The sequence below is a fragment of the Chinchilla lanigera genome, unplaced genomic scaffold (assembly GCF_000276665.1).
Source record: "Chinchilla lanigera isolate Chin_1 unplaced genomic scaffold, ChiLan1.0 scaffold00026, whole genome shotgun sequence".
Classification (NCBI taxonomy): domain Eukaryota; kingdom Metazoa; phylum Chordata; class Mammalia; order Rodentia; family Chinchillidae; genus Chinchilla; species Chinchilla lanigera.
In genome coordinates this window covers 25,174,678-25,194,984 of record NW_004955427.1, presented here as the reverse complement: position 1 = coordinate 25,194,984, position 20,307 = coordinate 25,174,678, and the positions used below count along the sequence as shown (strand labels likewise).

Here is a 20,307-nt window from a genome sequence, read left to right as displayed (position 1 = left end):
TCCTACCATTTTGTCTGTAATTTGCTAAGTCCCCCCTATTATTATGTTATCCTTCTTTTATTCTTTAAAATAAAAATTTAAAAAAAATAAAATAAAATACGTGCTGTGAACACATATGAAGCAGATGCTAATTTGAATGAGACACAAACTAGACCATTGCATTCACCGGCTTCTTCAGCTTTTGAAGGAAATATGCAAGTGAAGAAAACACGTTGGTAAGGGGGAAGGGATCTTGGGCATAAGAAGCAGAAAGGGTTAGGATCTCAGGACACAGATGGGGCCTTTGACCCCGGTTAGATGAATCGCAGCACAGTGGAAGGATGTCCCAGCAAGCAGCACTTACCCTCAATGACAGAGGTCATGACACTGACAACACTCATGGCTCTCTGGGCTCGGAAGGGTTCATTCAAGTATTCTGCTGACAAGAAAGCCTTCTTCTGTCCTGCATCAAATGCCTGCCAAAACAGAAGCAGTCAGGATGCTCCCCCAAGCTGAAGTCTTCAGCAGCAAAGACAGATCACTCAGCCTTATGGTGGCCAGGCCATGTGAGCCACCCTGAGAAGCCACGATCCTCTGCACTCAGGCTTGAAGAAACAGGGCTGTTGCTTGAGTGCAGGTGTGAGGACCAGGCACAGAGGTAGGATGCAGGTGCCCAGGCTAGAGGCTAATTTGGCAGCCAAGACTCACCTGAGGCTCTGCGAACTCCTTCCTTAGGACAGGACCTGGGCACGAGGACAGTGACAGGGCTGCCTCAGAGGTCTGAGGTCTCTACCCAAGGGAGGAAAGCTATAGAGGCGCTGAGACTGCAGTTATTAGGAGACTTCCTCTGGGCGGGGCATGTGATGTTCACCTCACACTTCACCATGGACAGTCCTGACTTCCTTACTCATAGGCCCTTTCCCTCCCCAGCACACAGCCAGGTCCAGTTCCACACACTCTCTTTCTTGGCTAGAGTCGTGCGTCTTGATCATCCAGCTGTTAGTTATCCATAATAAACTACATGTTTGCCCCCACCCCATCGTCCTATGTTGAAATCTTAGTCTTTAGTGTAGTGGTGGTAGCGGGGAGAGGCCTTCAGGAGATGATTTAGTCACGGAGGTGGAGCCCTTGTGAATGGGACTGGTAACATTTTAAAAGAGAAGCCAGAGAGCTCCCTCACCTCTCCTACTATGAGGGCACATCTATGAGCCTGGAGAAAGGCCCTCATTAGACACCAAATCTGCAGGCCACTTGATCTTGAAGTTCTTAACCTTTAAAGCTGGGAGAAATACATTTCTGTTTATTAGTCACTCAGTCTGTGGTATTCTGCTATTGGAGCCTGGACAGAATATAACATTGACTAACACCATTGTGTTGGCCCTTCCTTTTGTGAACCTTCCTAGGAAGTTCTGTCTGGGCTCTACACCAGGTCCAGACAGAATATAATTGTACAACACTCTAGACTTGGGGAGTCCAAAGCATACAACAGTTTGTCGAGCACTACACAAAGCATCAAGAGTCTAAATTCAACAAGCATTTATTGAGCATTTACTATAGGTACAGCTCATAGGTATGTAATAAACACTTAATAAATGCAAAGTTTAGGAAGTTTCCAACTGGGAGGACTCAGCATAGGATACTAGTGGCTACTATTGGGTGTTTTTTGTCAGACATGTATATGAATGTTTCATGTAACTATCTAAGGTAGTAGAAACCCCCTGATTTTTTTTTTTTAAATAAGGAATGACAAGGAGGCTTGGAGAATGAAGGGACTTGCTAAAGGTGGCTCAGTTGGTAAATAATATGTCTTGGACTGAAATCCACATCCTTCTAACACAGAAGGGCTTGAAGTGTTAATCTTGTACTAGTTGAGTAATTTAACCAGAATGAAGGAAGGCTAAAGCATCAAGGAATGTGACAATCCCAGGAACAGTAAAGGAGCATGGGGAGCCTGTTATGATTTAGATCTAGAATGTTCCCCTAAAGTCTCTTGTGTGCAGAGGTGGGGCTTTCCAAAGGTGCTTGGGTCATGGAAGTTCTATGGACATCAGTAGATTAATCCATTGGTGACTCTATAGCTGAACGTTGTTAGGAGGTGGGGCTGGTCAAAGACAGATCACACCAGGGGCATGATCTGAAAGTGTGTTCTTGTCCCTGGTTCCTCCCTTCTCTTTGTGCTCCCTGGCTACAGTGGGTTGTACACCTTTCTACCTCCATGCTCTTGAACCATGCTGCTGCTATCTTGGTGCCAGCCAGCTATGGACTGAATCCTCTGAAACCGTGAGACAAAATAAACCTTTCTTTCTTAGGTTGAGGGTGTTGAGCATTTTGTTTCAGCAATGGGAGAGTGGCTAATACAGAGGCCATCAGAAGAGAGGTACAGAATACCTGGGGTGAGGCATTTTCTAGAGTGCTAAAGTTCCTCTCAGGGAGCCTTGCAGGCTGTCTTTGATTTCAGGACACTGTCTTGGTGATTCTGCTTGTCCTGGAGATGTACTCTCCATCTCTCTGCCCTGCCCTATGTTCGGGAGGGGACCTATTCAGGATTCACTACCCTCTTCCTCTGGCTTGGGCACAAACAGGATTCTAAAGAAGGGGAAGAGACACAAGTCAGATATCTGTTTACTGGCTTCTTCCTGTTGAGCTATGGCTGGGTGGCACTGTGATCCTCTAGCTAAGAGCATAGGTTCTACTGGGCAGCCTCCATCTGACACATAGCCACCATCCTGGATACATGATTTTCCTCCACTTTGTCAGCACAGGCATGTCATATCTCCCTACTGGTCTTTAGTGGTTGCTTTACTGGTTGCTTACTGGTTGCTGGTCTTTAGGTGCTTCACTGTCCCTTATTGAGTCCCTGAGATTCCTCCACACTTTTGTAAATACAGTGTATCTTGGTTTATGAACTTAATTTGTTCTATGATTTTAGAAAAGATGTCCACACTTGTGTGGGAAAGATGGCCATGGTCATGTTTGTCACCTGATTTAGAGTTTGCGGACAACCACAAAATTTTGCCAAATGATTCTGTTTGCAAACCAATATATTGCAAACAAAAGCATTCGTGAACCAAGGTGCCACTGCACTAAACTCTTTACATTGGACTGAACCATCTGTTCCTCGCTGGGGCCCTAAATCACATAGCCTCTGATCAGATTGAGCTAACACAACTCTGTAGGATTTATCTGAGCCAGTGGAACCGTACAATGGTCTCTTTACAGTTCCGCAAATTGTTCTTTATCCCTGGGTAGCTAAAGAGGGCAAATGGAAAGTACTAAAAACATCATTACTAAAATTGGAGGAAGAGTTCGAATGAAATCGCAGCTCCCAGTCCAATGAGGAATCCCCAGTTTGCCACTGACTCTGTAATATTCCATTGATGAGTGCTGGACAGATAGTTATTGTTTCCTAGTTTGTGAATTTTGGCAAGTTATTTCATTAATAAGTAAAGCAAAGTATATGCCACTTCTAATAATAATAATAATAATAATAATAATAATAATAATAATATCTATCCTGAGTATCTCCCAGAAGTCTTCTGGGTCCCACTTGCCCCAGCCTCAGGCAACAGAAACATAGGCTTAGAGAAGGACCCTCAAGTTTTCTCACATTCACAGAGGGACAAAATGGGGCTATCTTTAAAGTTGTCATGCTGAGTAAAGACAGGGAAACACTGAAAAAATTTGAAGTCAAATGGAAAATAATCTGTATCACTGTTCTGCAGAGTAACCCAGGAAACCTGTTCACCTCTAGTAAACTCAATTGTCCTTACTGTAAAATGAGAGTTGAATGGGGGGCCCTGGACAGAATGGTGGCTAAGTAAACTTTTCACTGCTGATGCTCAGGGTTTTTGGCCAAAGTCCTCTGGTGGAAGGCAGCTGGGGAGAGTCCAGAGCATGCACAAACTCACCGAGACTTCAGTGGCTCCAGGGGGAAGCTCCATAGTGGGCCGTGTGCTGTGCCCCTCTTCTCCATGCCAGGAGCCAGGGTTGGGGAGCTGAGGCAATGGGCTCCTGGGGAGGGGACCTTGCTGCCCAGAACCCCTGCCCAGCAGCAGGGAGCCCCGACGGCTTTCATGGTCCCCATGAAAGACTCCATCATCTGTGATTCCATCAGGGTATGAGACATCTTGGCCAGGGGCTCGGAAGTGGAACACACTACCATGGCTGGCCCGGCGTCTCCCAGAAGGAAGACCTAGGAAAGACTGGGCATTGCCCCAGAGGAGCAGGAAAGGAGGCGAGATGGAAGCTTGTTCTCCAGAAATACAGAGAACACTTCACCCACTCCCACTTCCACTCCCTGCCCTCATTCTCATGACCTTCCTGTAGCTAAACAAAGGCATAGATTTAAAGTGTATTCTAGGTAGACACAGGGAGGTAAGAGAAGAAAGGGATATTCTAGACAGACTTGGGGAAACATGAAGAGAGGGGAGATTCAGGGCCCCAAAGATTAGCATATTGGTCATCAGGGCCAAGAATACATGAAAGGACATGCTGGTCATTGGATGAGTCAGTTGCTTGCCAGCCTTTGGCCATAGGACTAGACAGTGTTGTCATAAGTTCCCTACATGCAAAACTGTGACCTAAGGAGACTTTACTGTGTACACCAGGACTGGACCTTGTCTGGATAGTGGTTGTTGAATGAACAAGTGCACTTTATTGCCTGAAAATTAGGTTGTACAATTCATTAGCTCTAGGCTGTATGAGCTGAGAGTTTGTGTGGCAGAGGAGACAAGAGCTTTATAGTGTAATGAGTCTCCAGGACCCCTTGAGACAAGCTTTGAAAAGTCAACAATGGGAGATTAAAGGAAGAGTTGCAGCCTAATTTCCTGGAAGAATAATGCTACTCTTCCAAATCAATAAACATTTCCCATCAAAGTCTTCTGCTGAAAAAACTGTGTGACCTACAGATTCCAGAGGAAAGGAGCTAATTCACAAGCTCAGAGTCTCCAGAGAGTTAGTGCGTGGGGTTAGCTGGTTCTCATGACCACTGTGGAAACCTGACCATACACACCACCAATCCTGTCCTCAGGTCCTAAGCAGCATTTCTAACTCTAAACACTGACTCCTTACAAAACTGATCAGACTGCTTGGTTCCTCCCTTCTTTCATTCTGCTTTAACTTCTTGTATTTATTAAACTAAAATAAAGTGGGGTATCTTATCAGAATCTGCCTCACTTCTCCCTTCATTCCCCAGAACTGAAGTTTCTCTTCTTGATGATTTGGAACCTAATCCTAACTAGCAACCATCATTGCAGACCTAGAATTATAAACACAGCACCTAGAATTATAAACAGACCTAGAATTATGAGCACTATGCCTAAAGTACATGCCCAAGGATCACAGAATCCATAAAAATCCAGGCACGCTTTCCACTTTTGAAGGAAAGGAGCAGAACTGGCAAATCCATATGAAAGATGGAAAGTGTGAGTTATTTGTACTTAGGCCTAATCAAACCAATGAGAGAACTGTGAAGTACATTCAGCTTCTGCATTTGACAGCCAGTAGCTGCTTGGCCACCATTTACATTAGAATTAATCTATCTGACAAATGATGGGCTGTGACCTCAAGGCCAAGCTGTGGAGCTGGCTTTAAAGGTGTCATCCAAGTAGCTGGCTGGTCTCCCGTGGGTTTCTGGAAACTCTCGCTATGTCTCTCCAGTGTTTTACCCCAACCTCCATCTAATTGCTGCCAGTCAGAGAGTGGTTTTATATGAAAACTACCTTAGGTCTATTTACTGGATAAATATGCCTGGGGAAGGAGGAAGAGGACGTCTTGAATGGGCCCTACATGGCCAGCCAGTTAGCCTTTCAGTGCTCAAATGGTGTCTCCCTGTCTTTGCATCTACACATTCTTTTTTTTGTTTTAAAGAACAGAAAAATAAACAATAAAAACAATGCTATAAAATTTCAAAACAAGATTGTAACAATGGTTAGTACATTGTGTATTGTTATCTTCAAAGCAGTTGCTTACATTATAAGATATAGGCATGAAAAACTGATTATGCAATATAGGCATAAACCTTTCCTTTCAGTGAGCTAATAGCAGTTAGTAGTATAACTACCTTAACTATCTTGTGTGGATAATATATATATATATGGTTTTTTTCTTTTCCTTTTCCTTCTTTGCTCCTTTCCCCCATTCCAGTTTATCTTTCTTTTTGAGCATTTTTTTCCCATTTCACAATATCTATTATACATTTCGGGTGTTATTTACACTTTCAGCTTCTTACCCTACAGAGACAACACAATGTTTACACATGTGAGGCTGGTTTATTTCACTTAGAAGTATGGATTCAAGTTGCATTATTTTTTTTTTTTTCCAGGCTGGAATATGCCCCTCTAAAATCTTCAACCACTGCAGGACCACTATCTACAGTACTCTTTACTTTTCATTCCAGTGTTTTCCTCCTCTAGGAAGCCATTCCTGATACACACTCATTGCCGTAGGAATGAATTTTCCTCACCAATTTCTAGGACACTGTGTATGTGCCTCTAATATAGCATTTGCCCAAAGACTTGTTTTTGTGACTGCCTCCCCAACAAAAATAAAAGCCCTTGGGAAAGAGGCCAAGTTTTCATCCTCTTTATATGTCAAGCACCTACTAATGTTGAATGAACAAGACATAATTTCTTTTTTTCCCTTTGCAGGTAAGTTTAACTGGGAGAGATAAGCAGAGAAACCAGACAGTTTTTGGACATCCAGATGCTAATAGGTGTGGGGCCCAATTCAGAGTGTCACTGACATGGCCATGGTAGCTGTGATTCAGCTGTTCTGTAACTGTCAGAGTTCTAGTCAATTCCCTTTGAAGCATCACCTGGATCAAGCCCTGTGCATGTCAGGTGCCTTTCAAGGGAGGCAAAGTGAGGAAGAGCAGGGACCATCTGTAGGTGAGTTCTCCCACATGAGTATGCCACTGAGGCCAGACTACATGTATGTGTATTTGTGCATGTAGGAGCACACATAAATCCAGGGGATAGAAAGATTTATGTGTGGAGAACTTCCTTTACTGAGCACAGGAAGCCTGAGAAACACCCCTGTCCACTCCCTCCCAGACTCTCAGGGTGGGAATTACCCTTCCATGGAAGGAACCCTATCTCTCATGCCAGCGGCAAGCGGGTATTTGGTGCACATAGGAATTTCAAATGGTGAGAGGTGGTGGGAGGAAATTTGGTGAGGGAATCTTGGAGTGGGAGGCAGAAAATTATTAAGGTAAGGTGTTGAAGCCACCCCCAGGTTGGATTGTGTCACATAGACAGGCACTGGGTTCTTCTTGCCAAGAGCAGGTGACAGTTTGAGCTGCAGGCAGAAGCATGAGGTTAGAAAGCTTGTGGCAATTTCAGGACTAAGCCGGAAAAGCCCCACACCGGCCCCAGCCTTGCCCATCAGCACACCCAAGGGATCAGCACGAGCAATACGGTTCCCTCCTCCCCTCCAACCTCTTCCTCTAGTGCTCTGCCTCAGAATCACCACCCATCACAGGGACCCACCTTGAAACTGAGAGTCATTTTGGGCTCATTTTTGGTTTTTCCACATTCCACAACCCCAATCTTGTTGGTCCCTTCCACCCTAAAAAGGCCCCTATAATTGACCCTCTACCCCCATCTACAGTGCCCCCTGTCCCAGTTTAGGCCACCCTTGCAGTGGGGGCCTGGATAACTGAAGCATCCTTCTGATCTCCATGCCTCCAGCTCTCTCCCTCTGCAAACTTCCCACTTCAACCCATCGGTCCACAGCAAAGGCAAAGGCGGGTGAGCTTCAGAGCGCACACCCGAGCCCCTTACCATCCTGCGCTGGTTGAAAGACTCTGACTGGAGTGACTTGTTGTCCTCGGTGGAGCCCTCTGACACTCTTGACTTCCTTCTGTGCCTTCTTTCATTGGCATTTTTGGAGGCTAACGGAGACCCATTGTGGGACAGCAGAGAGGCTGTGTCAATCCCCAGCGCCGCCAGCACCTGGGAGAAGAGAACAGCCGCTGCAGCCAGGAGCACATGGTTGGACAGAGCATGAATGTGTCTCCCAGACCCAGCCTGTCACATGGCTGGGGGGCGCTGTGACACAGAAATTTAAGGGTTAGCACCTGGGTGGTTCTGGGGTGAGGACATGGCAGGAACAGTGATATGGTTTGTATCTGGATGTCCCCCAAAACCTCAAGCAGCCACTGCGTAGGGGTTTTTCAGAGTAGGCTGAATCTAGAGTTTGTGATTGATTCATGGTCCAGTGCTGGGATTATGGGTGTGAGTGCTACACCTACCCTAGGGCAGGTATCCCTCATACAATAGAAGGGAGGAAAAGAAGCTTGCTCCTCACTTTTGCTCTCCTTGCTTTTGCTGTCTTCCACCGCCACCACAAACTGTTGCCCCTCTGCCATGCCACCCTGCCTTGGGGCCAGTTGATTATGGACTGAAACCTCCACGAACTGTGAGATAAGTAAACCTTTCCTCCTTTAACTTTGGGTGTTGGATATTTTGTCTCAGCAATGAGAAAAGTAACTAAGACAAACAGTGACCTCGGAGTCTCCTTCCTCACTGTCCTAGACGCTTGGTACCCGTTATCAAGTCGGTACACCCCTCCCCAGCGGCCAATGCTCACACCTACAGCTCGGTGGAGAGAGTTACTTTGGCTGCCTGCCCCTAGGACAGGTGTGGAGTACAAAAGACTGGTTCTCTTGCTGAGCTCAAGGTAGGACAGACTCGAGCTCCAGGGCTACCCAGGGGCTCAGCTGAGACCTTGTCACTGTTGAGTTTCACTTCCTACTTCCTTCACCCCACTTCTCCCCAGAAGACTCTCTGAAAAACTTACTGCATAAGCATCCTCTCTGTAAAAGAAACCTGACCCAAGACAGTCCCAAAGTGAGAGGTATTCTCCCTAGCTCCTTAGAATAGAAGCCTTGGGCTGGGGATTTAGCTCAGCGGCAAAAGCGCCTGCCTGACAAGCGCAAGGTTGTGAGCTCGTTCCCGGTACCAGAGAAAAACCAAAAAAAAAAAAAAAAAAAAAAAAAAAAAAAAAAAGAATAGAAGCCTTAACCTAAGTGAAGCAGGTGGTTTCTAAGTCAATCTTCTCCAGAAAGTAACTTCAAAGTAACTTCTATACTTGGCAATTAGTTTCCCAAACCTTTTGTCCCTCACAAACCTCTTGTTCCTTCCGGCACATCTCAAGGGCCTCCTGGAACTTCTTTTCCTTTTCTTCAATTTCAGCAATGGTTGCCTGGTTCTGTTCTTCATATGCCATGGTGACCACAGCCAGGATCAAGTTGACCAGGTAGAAAGATCCCAGGAAGATGACAATCACGAAAAAGACCATATACATTTTCCCAGAAGCCCTGAGGGTCTACAGATTCAAGGGAAAGAGAGAGAGAGACCTGTACCTTTAGCACATGGGACCCTGTGGTGAAGTCAAGATCCTCTGGGGCAAAGTGCAACCATGCAGCTGACCACCAGCCTCCAGCAAGGTCAAGTTGGGGACAAGCAGATCAATACCTGCTGGTAGAGGCGTTCCCAGGAATCCTGCGTCATGAGGCGGAACAGGGAGAGGAAAGCCCAAGCAAAGGAATCAAAGCTGGTGTAGTTAAAATCTGGGTTTTCACAAGTTTTGAGGCAGGCATAACCATCAGGGCACAGGCTGCAGCAAGAACAAAGAAGGCCATGATTGTGCAGACCCACTTTTCCCTTATCCCCTGCTTGGGGTTGTAGGAAAACCACAGGGTTTGAAGTCAGACATCAGAGTTCAAGGCCTAGTTTTCCTCTTATCAGCTAAAGACCCTGGGCACTTAGTCTTTCTAAGATTTGGTTCCTTTTATCCATAATGTGGGGATGATAATACTTTAGTGTAGAATTTCAAGTCAGAGAAGTAACTAGATAACTGCCCAAACATGATCCTGTAAGCTACCAACCTCTTTGCCAGTTCACACCAGGAAAGGGAGAGTGGGCAACAATAATGACTTAAATTATGAGCCCATTGGTATCATCTACAGCACTGTTTATTTATTGATTGATTTTATTATTATTTTTTTTTTTGGTTTTTCTCCGGTACCGGGAACCGAACTCACGACCTTGCACTTGCCAGGCAGGCGCTTTTGCCGCTGAGCTAAATACCCAGCCCCAGCACTGTTTATTTAAAAAGTACCTATTTAGTGAAAGTCACTGATGAACTATACGTGACAATGAAAATAACACTTACTATGTCCCTCTCCTTCCCCTAAGTGCTTTACTATTCTGTAACCTTCTTATTGATCCTTCTTTACAGATAAGAAAGGAGGGATTCAGAGAGAAATCAGTTTTTTAAACCATACAGGTGCCAGCATATTCATTAAAACGGGGAAATACAACCATCCAACAACTTGACTCTGTCTCGGACTGGTTAATGAAGGGAGTCAGGGAAGACAGCTGGTCCCAGCGGACTCCTCACTCTTATAAGAGGGTAGGATGATGTCACAATGAATCCCTGGCTCGGGGCATGTGCATGGCCTGGTCAAGGAGATAGCAAAGTGTTGTGTGAAGTTGAGGATTCCCTTACTCAAGGGAGTCATCCCCACACCAGCCTCTGGTCCTTACCTGAGACATTCGTGTGAACACACAACTCTGGGACCACAGGTTGGGTAGAGCACTGATGAATAGTGACAATCAATTCCAATTCTACATACACCTTGACTGGACACCTAAAAGCTCTCTTACTCTGCAGACCCACATTCAAAGATGGTGTCTTTGTTTGTTCCCTCAAGGAGCTAGTTGACCCGTTCTCTGCAGCTTTCCTAATTAACTTGGAGTGTGACCTCAGTCCTGCATTTCACATAGAGCTCCACCTCAGCCATCACAAGCAGCTGTTTGATGTGTCAACAGTCAGAACTTCAAGGACTAAATGAGACCATGGTGCACAGTCTCTTGCACTGTGCCCTCAACATAGTATGTATTCCACCTAAAGCACAAATTCAATTTATTTAAATTGTGCTATTCTTAGCCTTGGCAGCTACCAAAAGGAGGTGCTGGAATGACACACAAGGGCTGGTCAAGGTATCTGGTGAGTGTTTAAAACAAAAAAGATTATTACAGTCAAAGACACATTGCCATTAATCCCCCTCAAAATGCACCCGCTCACTTCAAACACACTGCTCCCATCATTCTTGACACTTTCTGAAGCAGTTCTGGAGATCTCTTTCATGAATGCCTGCAAGGTGTGATAAAACAGCATATGCTGCTGCCCAGTGCCATCCGATGGAGAGGCAGGCTTGTAAGATATAGTAAGATATAGTAGAGCACATTCTCTTCCACCTTATTCACTGGATCTGGCAGTGTGATTTCGTTTTTTTTTTGTTGTTGTTGTTGTTCTTTTCTTTGTTTTGTTTTTTTGAGACAGGGTCTCACTATGTTCAGGATGGCCTTGAACTCACTTTGTAGCCCAGGCTGGTCTTGAACTTGCAGTGATCCTCCTGCCTCAGCCTCCCGAGTGCTGGAATTACAGGTGTGTGCCAGCACACCCAGTATAGTCCCAGTACAGTGTGATTTCTGACTCTTCTCCAAAATAAACATGAAAGGTGAATGGTTTGAGCCAATTCAGGACACTGACGCAGCCACAAAAACATGTCAGAAGATATTCATGAAAGAGAATTTCCAGAACTGCTTCACCAAGTGGCAAGAACAACGTGTGTTGGAAGCAAACGGGTATATTTTGAGGGCATTAAAGGCAGTGTCTTTTACTATAACAAATGTTTATTTATTTATTTATTTTTGTCTTTTTGAGACAGGGTTTCATTACGCAGTTCAGATTGGCCTTGAACTCACTTTATAGCCCAGGTTGACCTCAAATTCCCAGTGGTCCTCCTGTCTCAGCTTCCTGAGTACTGGGATTACAGGCATGTACCACCATGCCCGGCTATAACAGATGTTTTAAACATTTACACAGCCACAGTATTTTTGCATCTTGCCACGTATGTGGGAGAATGCTAAGAATCACGGGGTGTTTTCCAGTGCCTGTTCTCTACCTGGGACCCTAGGCTTCCCTTCCACAGTGCCCCTGGGGTTCTCAGCACAAGCCCAGGTCTGGCATTCACATCAGGCCCCACAAGGCTCACTCTGCTGCTGCCCTGAGCTGGTCCCTCTTTGCCTGCCCAGCTTGGTGCCCTCTTCTAGTGCTTGGCCAGGATCTGCCTCTCTGGGAGAGGACACTATGAGGTCCTTGGTTTAAACTTACATCAGAAGAAATGAAAACTGACATCAGAACAACCTTCTCCCTGAACAATTCCTAGTGCATTTGTGGAGAAAGTAGCCAAGAAGCTCAATCCTGCCCAACTTCTCCTATCTGTGCTATGCTCAAGCTCTATCCGAAATTACTTTCCTAGTGAGCTGATTGAGGCTGAGCCTCACATAGGTCCTACCCAGCCTGACTTGGGCAATGTGTGGCCAAACCTTTTCTGCCTGTGCCTTCTCCATAGGCAAAGCAGCAGGCAGAGCTGAGGGGTCCTCACGCCTTCACTGAGTCTTACCTTCCATTCTGCGACCTGTTATGGCCTCCATCCAAACATCTCTTGCTCACTCAGCTGGAGGATCCTATCGTCCTTGAGTGCTGACCTTGATCCCCACTCCATGGAGCCATCCCTAACCTTCTTCGCTTCACATGGTTCCCTCAGAGGGGTACCCAGCCTGAGGAGCATCGGGCACAACACATATTCTCTGCAGTGCAACATCTTTATGCATATGTACCAGAGAGAAAAAAAACCTGGCAGCTTGCAGGCTGAATTTAATCCACAAAAATATTTTGTTTGGTCAATACAATGTGTAGACATTTTGGGGAACTGGTAGCCAAGTTTATAGCTGCAAGAGCTCACATTAAAAAGTTGTGATTTCCAGTCTGTCTTTTAAAGTTGGAAGAGCTGGAAGCCGTGGTCCCACATTTCCACGTGGCAGCAGGAGCTGGGCCGAGCAGCGGCTGCCCCCTTAGATGGGCTTGAACTCTCAGTTGCCATGGTTCCCTCTGCCAGCTCCGCTCATTTGTTGTTCTGTGCCTGACCTCTGTAAGAATCTGAACACAAATTGCAGTGTTCTGCACGTTTTTCTGCCTCTCTTACGTAAGAGTAATGAAACCCATAGGACGGAGTTAGCTGTGATGATTCGCCACAGAAGATCTGACACAATTCTACTTGAGACACATGGGTTTCAGCAATGGATCATTTGCAGAAGTGGCCGCCGTCCCTCCCTTCAGTGTCTCACCCTTTTGCACTGCAACCTGCAGCTCCTCCCACCGACAGGACAAGTCCATCTCCCCACCCTCCGCATCTGTACTGGCTTGTGCCTTGCTTTGCAGCAGAACTGAAAAGCATGAAGTCGTGCCCGTTTTAAGCCTAGAAGTCAAGAGAATGTTCACACTTCCACTATTTCTCTTGGAACCCTCACTCTGCAAAAGAACAGGCTGGGGCTGGACTAAGGGAGAAGCCAAGGGGAGGAGACAGCATCCCAGACTTGCCACCTGGGGCTCCGCCGTGCATGTTCTGCAGAGCAGGCATAAGCCAGTCAGTGCCATCCAATGACCACTTGATCGCCGCCCAAAGTGCTATACCAGGAGTCCTGTTTAAGCAGCAGAATGGTTGACTCATTATTGCTGTTTTATAGGATCTTGGTGACCTCAAGATTTGTTACAAGACAAAAGCTCTTCCCTGTGAGTCCTAGGATGGCAAAGGCCCTGACTTACTCATTTATACAACTTTCTCAGAACCTAGAACCCAGTCTCTGCCCAGAAAATGCTGAGGACAAGAGGGAGGAAGGGCTGCCAGGCACAGACGGGCTACACTCACCCTGCACCAGCTCCATGGCCACACAGCAAGGGATCCGAAGTGCCTGGCTTAATAGCCCACTCATCTGCCAAAAAAGGGGAAAACGAAAGCCTCACAGATGGTTCTACACCATCCAGCGGGCTTTGTGTGGTCTTCTGCCCGAGTGAGGGGAGCTGCCTGGGCTGCGTGCACCCAGTGGGTACTCGGTGGATGCCTGGAGCCATGCGGAAGGTAGAAGTTGCATCTGGGAAGAGCTGGGAAGCAACTTGGCTCTGCACTTCCTCCAGCAGAGCCACAGTGATTTACTTCTGGATTTAAAAGCACATTTCCTTACAAATAGGATACTGGGAAAACGGGAAATGGGAAACCCAAAAGTAAAACACAACGCAAAAAGAGCATTTCAGCAGGAATGAAGAATCAAAATGTCTAGCTGGGTGCGGGGGCACAAGCCTGTAATCCCAGGCTGAAGCAGGAGGCTGAAGCAGGAGGATTGCAACTTTGAGGCCGCTAACACATGGGCAAGTTAGTGAAACTTCATCTCAAAGTAAAATTTAAAATGAAGCTAGGGGTGTAGCTAAGTAGTAGAGCACTTGCCTTAGCATGTACGAGGGCCTGAGTTCTACCCAAGTACCACAAAATAAAAAACCAAACTGAACCAAACCAAATCAAGCCAAGCCAAACCAAACTGGAATAAGTCAAAAAGTATCCAAAATGACAAAATGACTAAAAGATGGGCAGAGTTTTGAACCCCTCGGTTCCCAGGTCCCATTGGTTTCACTCACAGGTTCTAGATGAACAGTTGGCAGCCTCCTGGGGAGTTGTGCCATTCCTGACGCACTTGTTCTTGAGGTTTCCCTTGAAGAGCTGCAGGCCCACCAAGGCAAAGACGCTCAGGCAGAAGACAGTGAGAATGGTCACGTCAGCCAGCTTCCTCACCGAGTGGATCAGTGCCCCTACAATGACCTTCAGCCCTGTGGGAAGACGACAGTGACACTGCCCCGTGGACGTGGATGGCACACGCATGAGTCCTTGTTCCCTTCCTCCTCTCTACACCCAGGTGTGGAACGGTAACAAACACCTGACAGTTCCAAGCTCAGCTTCTGATCAGAATTTTTCAATTGTTTTGAGGGGCAGGCATGCCTACGGTCCTCAAAGATAAGCAACTGAGATCCAGGGAATACATTTCCTATCATTTCAAGGCTAATGGGTTCCTGGTATACCAATTCAATTAGAGAAATTGTAGAGTACCTGCTCTGTTCCACACCCTGTTCTAGATGCAAGGCTATTCCCTTTGCCCCAGTATTTTGCAACTATTTTTCTGAACTCATCTCAGTTCTGGGATGCAGGTCAAGGCTTGGGATGCATGGACTTCACTCTGTGTGGGAGGGCAGGGAGGACAATAGGAGGCTTGGAACTGCCCCGGGTTTGTAAATATTTCATACCTGTGCATGGACAAAGACGGACAAAACAAAAAACAGACACAAAGACGCCAAGTGAAGAACCAAGCAATGGAGTGAGACTGACGTGGCTGAGGAAGTAGGTGTGACCTCTTCATTCCAAAGATGCCAGAGCAAGTGCACAGAACAGTTCCCAAAGCCCTGTGCAGGGACTTCTCGTGAGAACTTACTAGGATGGCCTAGATCTCAGTCTGAGGTGCGGGATGCCAGCACTGTCTCTCAGAACTCGTAGGCAGAAGTTCTTGTAGGTTCCCTCAAGATGTGGACAGCATAAAAGGGCACAGTTGCCAAGAAGAGCTTGCTGTGGGGGCTTTCCTCATGATAACCTGTCCTGCTTCCTCCAAGGAATACTTTTATCTGGCTTTTCCCTCTTTTACTCGGCCCAGGCTTGCTCTACAAAGCCAGTTTTTCTCACACCCCTCACCTCTACTTTTGCAAATAAACTTTGCCACTGCTTCTTGCTCATTTCTTTGAGTTCTTTGCTCAAGACTAGAAGAACCTGGAATCAACTCCAGAAGGAGAGATGAGCAACCCAGAACCTGATCACCGTCATTTGGTAAGCCACTTGTAGAAGGAGCTACCTGATAACAAGACCATGGAAAACACTGAGTCACTGAGGGAGAAGGGGGAAATCTGAGAGACTCTGTCATTTTGGCGGACAAATAATCCACCTAGAACTAGGCCCAGGTATGCTGTCAACTGAAGCTCAGGGCAGGAAATTAGCAAAGGTCGGCATGATTTTTCAAGAAGTTGATGTCTTGGCAGAGCCCTGAGGGAGGAACACGAGTGAGGAGGAGAGGAAGGGTGTTCAGAAGTACAGAGCCAGGACTGGAGATGAGCCAGGGTTTGGCACGTGGGTGAAAACAGTGGATTCCGGAACTTGATGCAAGGTGTGTTGAGTGAGGGTAGAGGGAGGAGGCCTCAGCAGGAGACTGGTGTCTTGGTTACTTTTCTCTCGTTGCTGAGACAAAATACCCAACCCCCAAAATGAAGGAAGGAAAGGTTTATTTAGCTTACAGTTTGTGGAGGTTTCAGTCCATACTTGGCCGGCTTCGAGGCAGAAGATAGCAAAGCAACAAGAGCAAAGGGGGTAATGGCAGCCGAACAGCAAAGCAGCCAAAGCAAAAGGGAGGGATGGCGGCAAGCAGCTTCTTTCCCTGCCTTACTTTGTAAACAGGCTACCCCCACCTAAGGGGCATGTAGCTCTCACATAATCTCCATGCCCTCCTCTTCCACAGGCTCAGGATGTATACAAAGTAAGCATCCTGGCTTCCTGCTGAGTCACTTAGCCAAACCTCTAGACTCCTCAAGTTGACACAATGTATCAACTATAACAACTGGACAGGTCAGGTCTTATAAACAAGAGTCACGATCTTCCTGGCTAAGAGCAGGTGAAGAGATGCCGACTTTGTCCAGTGGAAGTTGGTAAAGAGTTTTCAATCTTTTCCTGTAGATCAAGACATGGACTTGCAGACTGGTAGAAAGGGAGTCCCTACTGTAGAAGAGTATTTGTTCCTTTCTTTTCTGTGGTGCTGGGGATCAAACCCAAGGCCTCACACTTGCCAGGCAAGCACTCTCCCACTGAGCTATCCTATCAGGCCCGGCATTAGTACTTCTGTTTAATGGATGAGGGAAGGGATTCTCAGGCCAGGGGGGGAGCTTGTCCTTTCACCACAAAGAGGAAGCTCTGAATCCCTCTTTAGGGCAATTTACCTTGTCCCTGGCTTCACCACTGTCAGCCTACTAGTGGATGACTGAGCTCCTGGTGACAAGAGCTTTTAGAGGTCCAGTGAGATGGACTACTTTTGTGGACTACTTTTGTTGCTGAATTCTTTCTTAGTGCCCCCTTTTTTTTTCTCCTCTGCAGGTCCAATGACAGAACTGAGGCTTGAGCCTTTTGAGCTATGGCAATGGTGAAGGTATGAGAACTTAAGAATGCTTTATCTCTTCCTCTTTGCCTTAAATTTAAATTTTTAGTTTAGGGTATAAGTGAGAATGCAACTGGGGATTTTGCCTCAAACCTCACAGCAAGAACAAGAAATGAGAACTTGGGGGCTGGGGATTTAGCTCAGTGGCAAAAGCGCCTGCCTGGCAAGCGCAAGGTCGTGAGTTCGGTTCCCGGTACCGGAGAAAAACCAAAAAAAAAAGAAATGAGAACTTGACCTTCTTGTCATTTATTGATGGGGTAAATGGACAGAGCATTGGCCTAAGAGCCAGGACAGCCAGTTTCTAGGTCACACTTTGCCTTTCATGAGTGATGAGGACCTAGTCTTGTGTTTTCTATTCTCAGGACCTTGGTTTCTTTGCCTCTCGAGTAGAGACAATAGTCCTTGCCCTCAAATCTTACAGGGTTTTTGTAATAATCCAAGGAGAGCATTAGGTGTGAAAGCTAACATTTTCTCTGTGAATAAATGTATTGGTAGAACTGCTCACCTGGGATCACAGAAACTGTTTTTAAAGCTCTGAGAACTCGGAATGTCCTCAACCCTGAGAATCCTTTCAGTTCTGTTGATGTGCCAATGTATCTGTAAGACCAGAAGTCAGTCAGTATTCCCACAAAAGGAAAACCCGAGGAGGGCACACAGCACACGTATGTGCAGCATAATCTTGGGTACATGAACCTGGGAAGACCCAGGGCAAGCACTGAAACTTCATGGCACTACCACCCATAGACTAACACAGGTCCTGATGTAAGCATCACATTCTCTTCCACAAAGGATCACTGCAGAAAATGCATTGGACCCAGGGGCTCTGAGCTACACTGCTGGATGGACAAACGTGCAGCATTGGGCAGCCCATCTCGGATGAGGTTCCCCAGGGAGATACATGGGAAGGCACAGTGCTGAGCCACTTTGGTCAGTTACCAGCTCAGAGTGGAGGTCTTGGACTTGTCCCTGTGGGGATGGCACTAGGCCCGAAGAGTGACTTCTAAAGTAACATTCTATGACAAGAAAACCTAGGCCATGAGATTCCAGATGACGGACCAAAACAAAGAAACACAACCAGGTTGGGATCCTGGACACTCCCAGAAGCCCACAGCAACACACAAATCAGCACAGGAAATACTCACGCTAGGGTAATGACACTAAAGTCCAGCCAGTTCCAGGGATCTCTCAGGTAGGTGAACTCATTCAGACAAAACCCTCTTGCCAATATCTTTATCAAAGCTTCGAACGTGTAAATAACAGTGAAGACATTCCTGGAGAAGAGGGTGGAAAGGGCATTAGCTGTGCCACGGATGGAGCTAGGTGCCCCTTCTGCCTCCAGGAGGGAGGAAGAGGCTTGGGTGGCTGTCCAAAGGGACACATGCAAAGGACATCACCCAGGTGGCAAAAGGGGAAGAGTAGGTAAGAAGACAAAATACAGATGGCAAAACATTGCACATCATGGCAGATGGACAGAAGGTGGGGTGGTGTAAAGCTGAGATGGCCAGAAGCCTTTGAAGGTAGGCAGTGGGCAGTGGCAGATGAGGAACAAGTGTGCTCCCATTCCAGGAGGCTCCCAGGGGCTCCATGTCCTATGGAGGCTGGAGACTCCTTTCCAACGTGATGGCAGAAGGTGTGGAAGTGGATGGGGCTTTGCTCCCTCCCTCCGCTCCAAATGTCTCTACTTCCAGCCATACTGGAAAGATTAGGGTGAAAGAAAATGAGTGTGTGTGTATGTGTGCGTGCGTGCTTGTGTGTGTGTTCCTAATTTTTCCTTTTCTCATTGTAGGAAGCTGTACGAATGGAAAAATTTTCTAAAAACACCACAAGTATTTTAGTGGAGATAGGGAAGTACCAGAAGAAAAAGGTAAAAAAGCTAAAGGCCGTTTCCTCTGGGAAAATGGAGTCCAGGGTAAGAAGACAGGGAATAGTAAATTTCTTGCCGGTTTTTGGCAGAGTCCTTATAGAACTGTGTGATCTTTTAAACAATGAGCACATATATCTTAAAGTACAAAGTGAGTAATGGTAATGTTTTCTCATATCTGTGAGAGGAGAAATAGTGTTTAAAGTTGTTCATGAGGAAATCTATATCTGGCTGTGTAGCCACTTGCGCTGTCAGCATCAATCGAATCTTGTTGGTCCCCCCCCATCCCTATGTTTTCTAAATTAGAAAATATTAAGTCAGAATTATAGGTTGTTGGGAAGCTTTGACAGATATTTCCAGCTTTTCGAATCAAACACAAACCCAGAAAGGATAGGGAGAGCGCTTTGTGAAGGCTGTTTCAGGGTTCTCTGGAGGACGAGGGCCCCAGCTCGCTGCAGCTGAGCCCTGGCAGATTGAACATCTCAGCTCAGGAGACGGCAGGCTGTGGAGGCACCTCCTTTCCTTGGTGGGATTTGGGCATGGTTTTTAAAATACGTGTTTCCTGACGTTTTCTTGCTGGTGAATGAAGAAAATCCCCGGGTTTTGGAAAGAAGTCAAACTTAGTCACTGAGCCATTTGCACTGCTTCTCAAATCCTGATGTTTGATTAGAAATCCTGACATTTAGGCCCCTCGAAGATCCATACTATTCAAAATTGTGAATGGGTCACTGAGCTAAACCATTTATATTTGTAGGAATGGCCGTTTACAAAAGTTTCACCCCTCAGTTTCAAAACAGTATGTAAGCCCATTTTGTTTGCCAGCCAAAGCTATTCTGTGTGGGAGGGCAGCATCTCTCCTTCTCTCTGCTCGGCAGGCTGAGAAGGCCACAGTCAGCATGTGTTCACAGTTGCCACTGTGCCCTTTCACAGCAAATCGGGATCTGGAGGCGCAGTAGGCACCTGGCTTTTGCCCTGGTAAGTTGTGTGCTCACACTGGGAAGCAGGGTCTGCAGTTTGGATGGCTTTGTCTGTCCTTACTGACCACGTGGCTGGGACTTCTTCCAGGCTGATTCGATGTGCCTGTTTTAAATTTTTTTTTTTATTTTAAAAAGATTAAAATTTTTAAAAAACAATATAGAATTTCAAAATAAGACGATAGTTACATTGCATATTGTTACCTTCAAAGTAGTTGCTCAGATTACCAGATATAGTCATGCAAAATTGATCAAAAACAAATTAAGCATTAACTAGTCCTCTCAATAAACCAACAGAAACTAGTACTACAATTATCTTAGCTATCTTGTGTGTGTGTGTGTGTGTGTA

The 20,307-nt window shown here is 46.3% G+C and overlaps 1 protein-coding gene across 5 annotated transcripts in view; it reads right to left on the bottom strand.

Moving 5' to 3' along the window:
- The window catches only part of Scn10a (sodium channel, voltage gated, type X alpha subunit), an 86,842-nt gene that overhangs the window by 49,036 nt on the left and 17,499 nt on the right, over positions 1 to 20,307 (bottom strand). For 3 of the 5 annotated variants that reach the window (XM_005386577.1, XM_005386574.1, XM_005386576.1), the window contains exons 4-12: positions 18,266 to 18,394; positions 17,629 to 17,720; positions 14,524 to 14,709; positions 13,760 to 13,829; positions 9,456 to 9,597; positions 9,109 to 9,306; positions 7,761 to 7,931; positions 3,888 to 4,181; positions 344 to 455 (exon numbers count right to left, since the gene is read on the bottom strand). In XM_005386577.1, the coding sequence (XP_005386634.1) occupies positions 344 to 455; positions 3,888 to 4,181; positions 7,761 to 7,931; positions 9,109 to 9,306; positions 9,456 to 9,597; positions 13,760 to 13,829; positions 14,524 to 14,709; positions 17,629 to 17,720; positions 18,266 to 18,394 (1,394 nt within the window). Of the gene's footprint in view, positions 1 to 343; positions 456 to 3,887; positions 4,182 to 7,760; positions 7,932 to 9,108; positions 9,307 to 9,455; positions 9,598 to 13,759; positions 13,850 to 14,516; positions 14,710 to 17,628; positions 17,721 to 18,265; positions 18,395 to 20,307 lie in introns of all 5 variants that reach the window. The other 2 variants (XM_013515027.1, XM_005386575.1) reach the window with 2 other exon arrangements.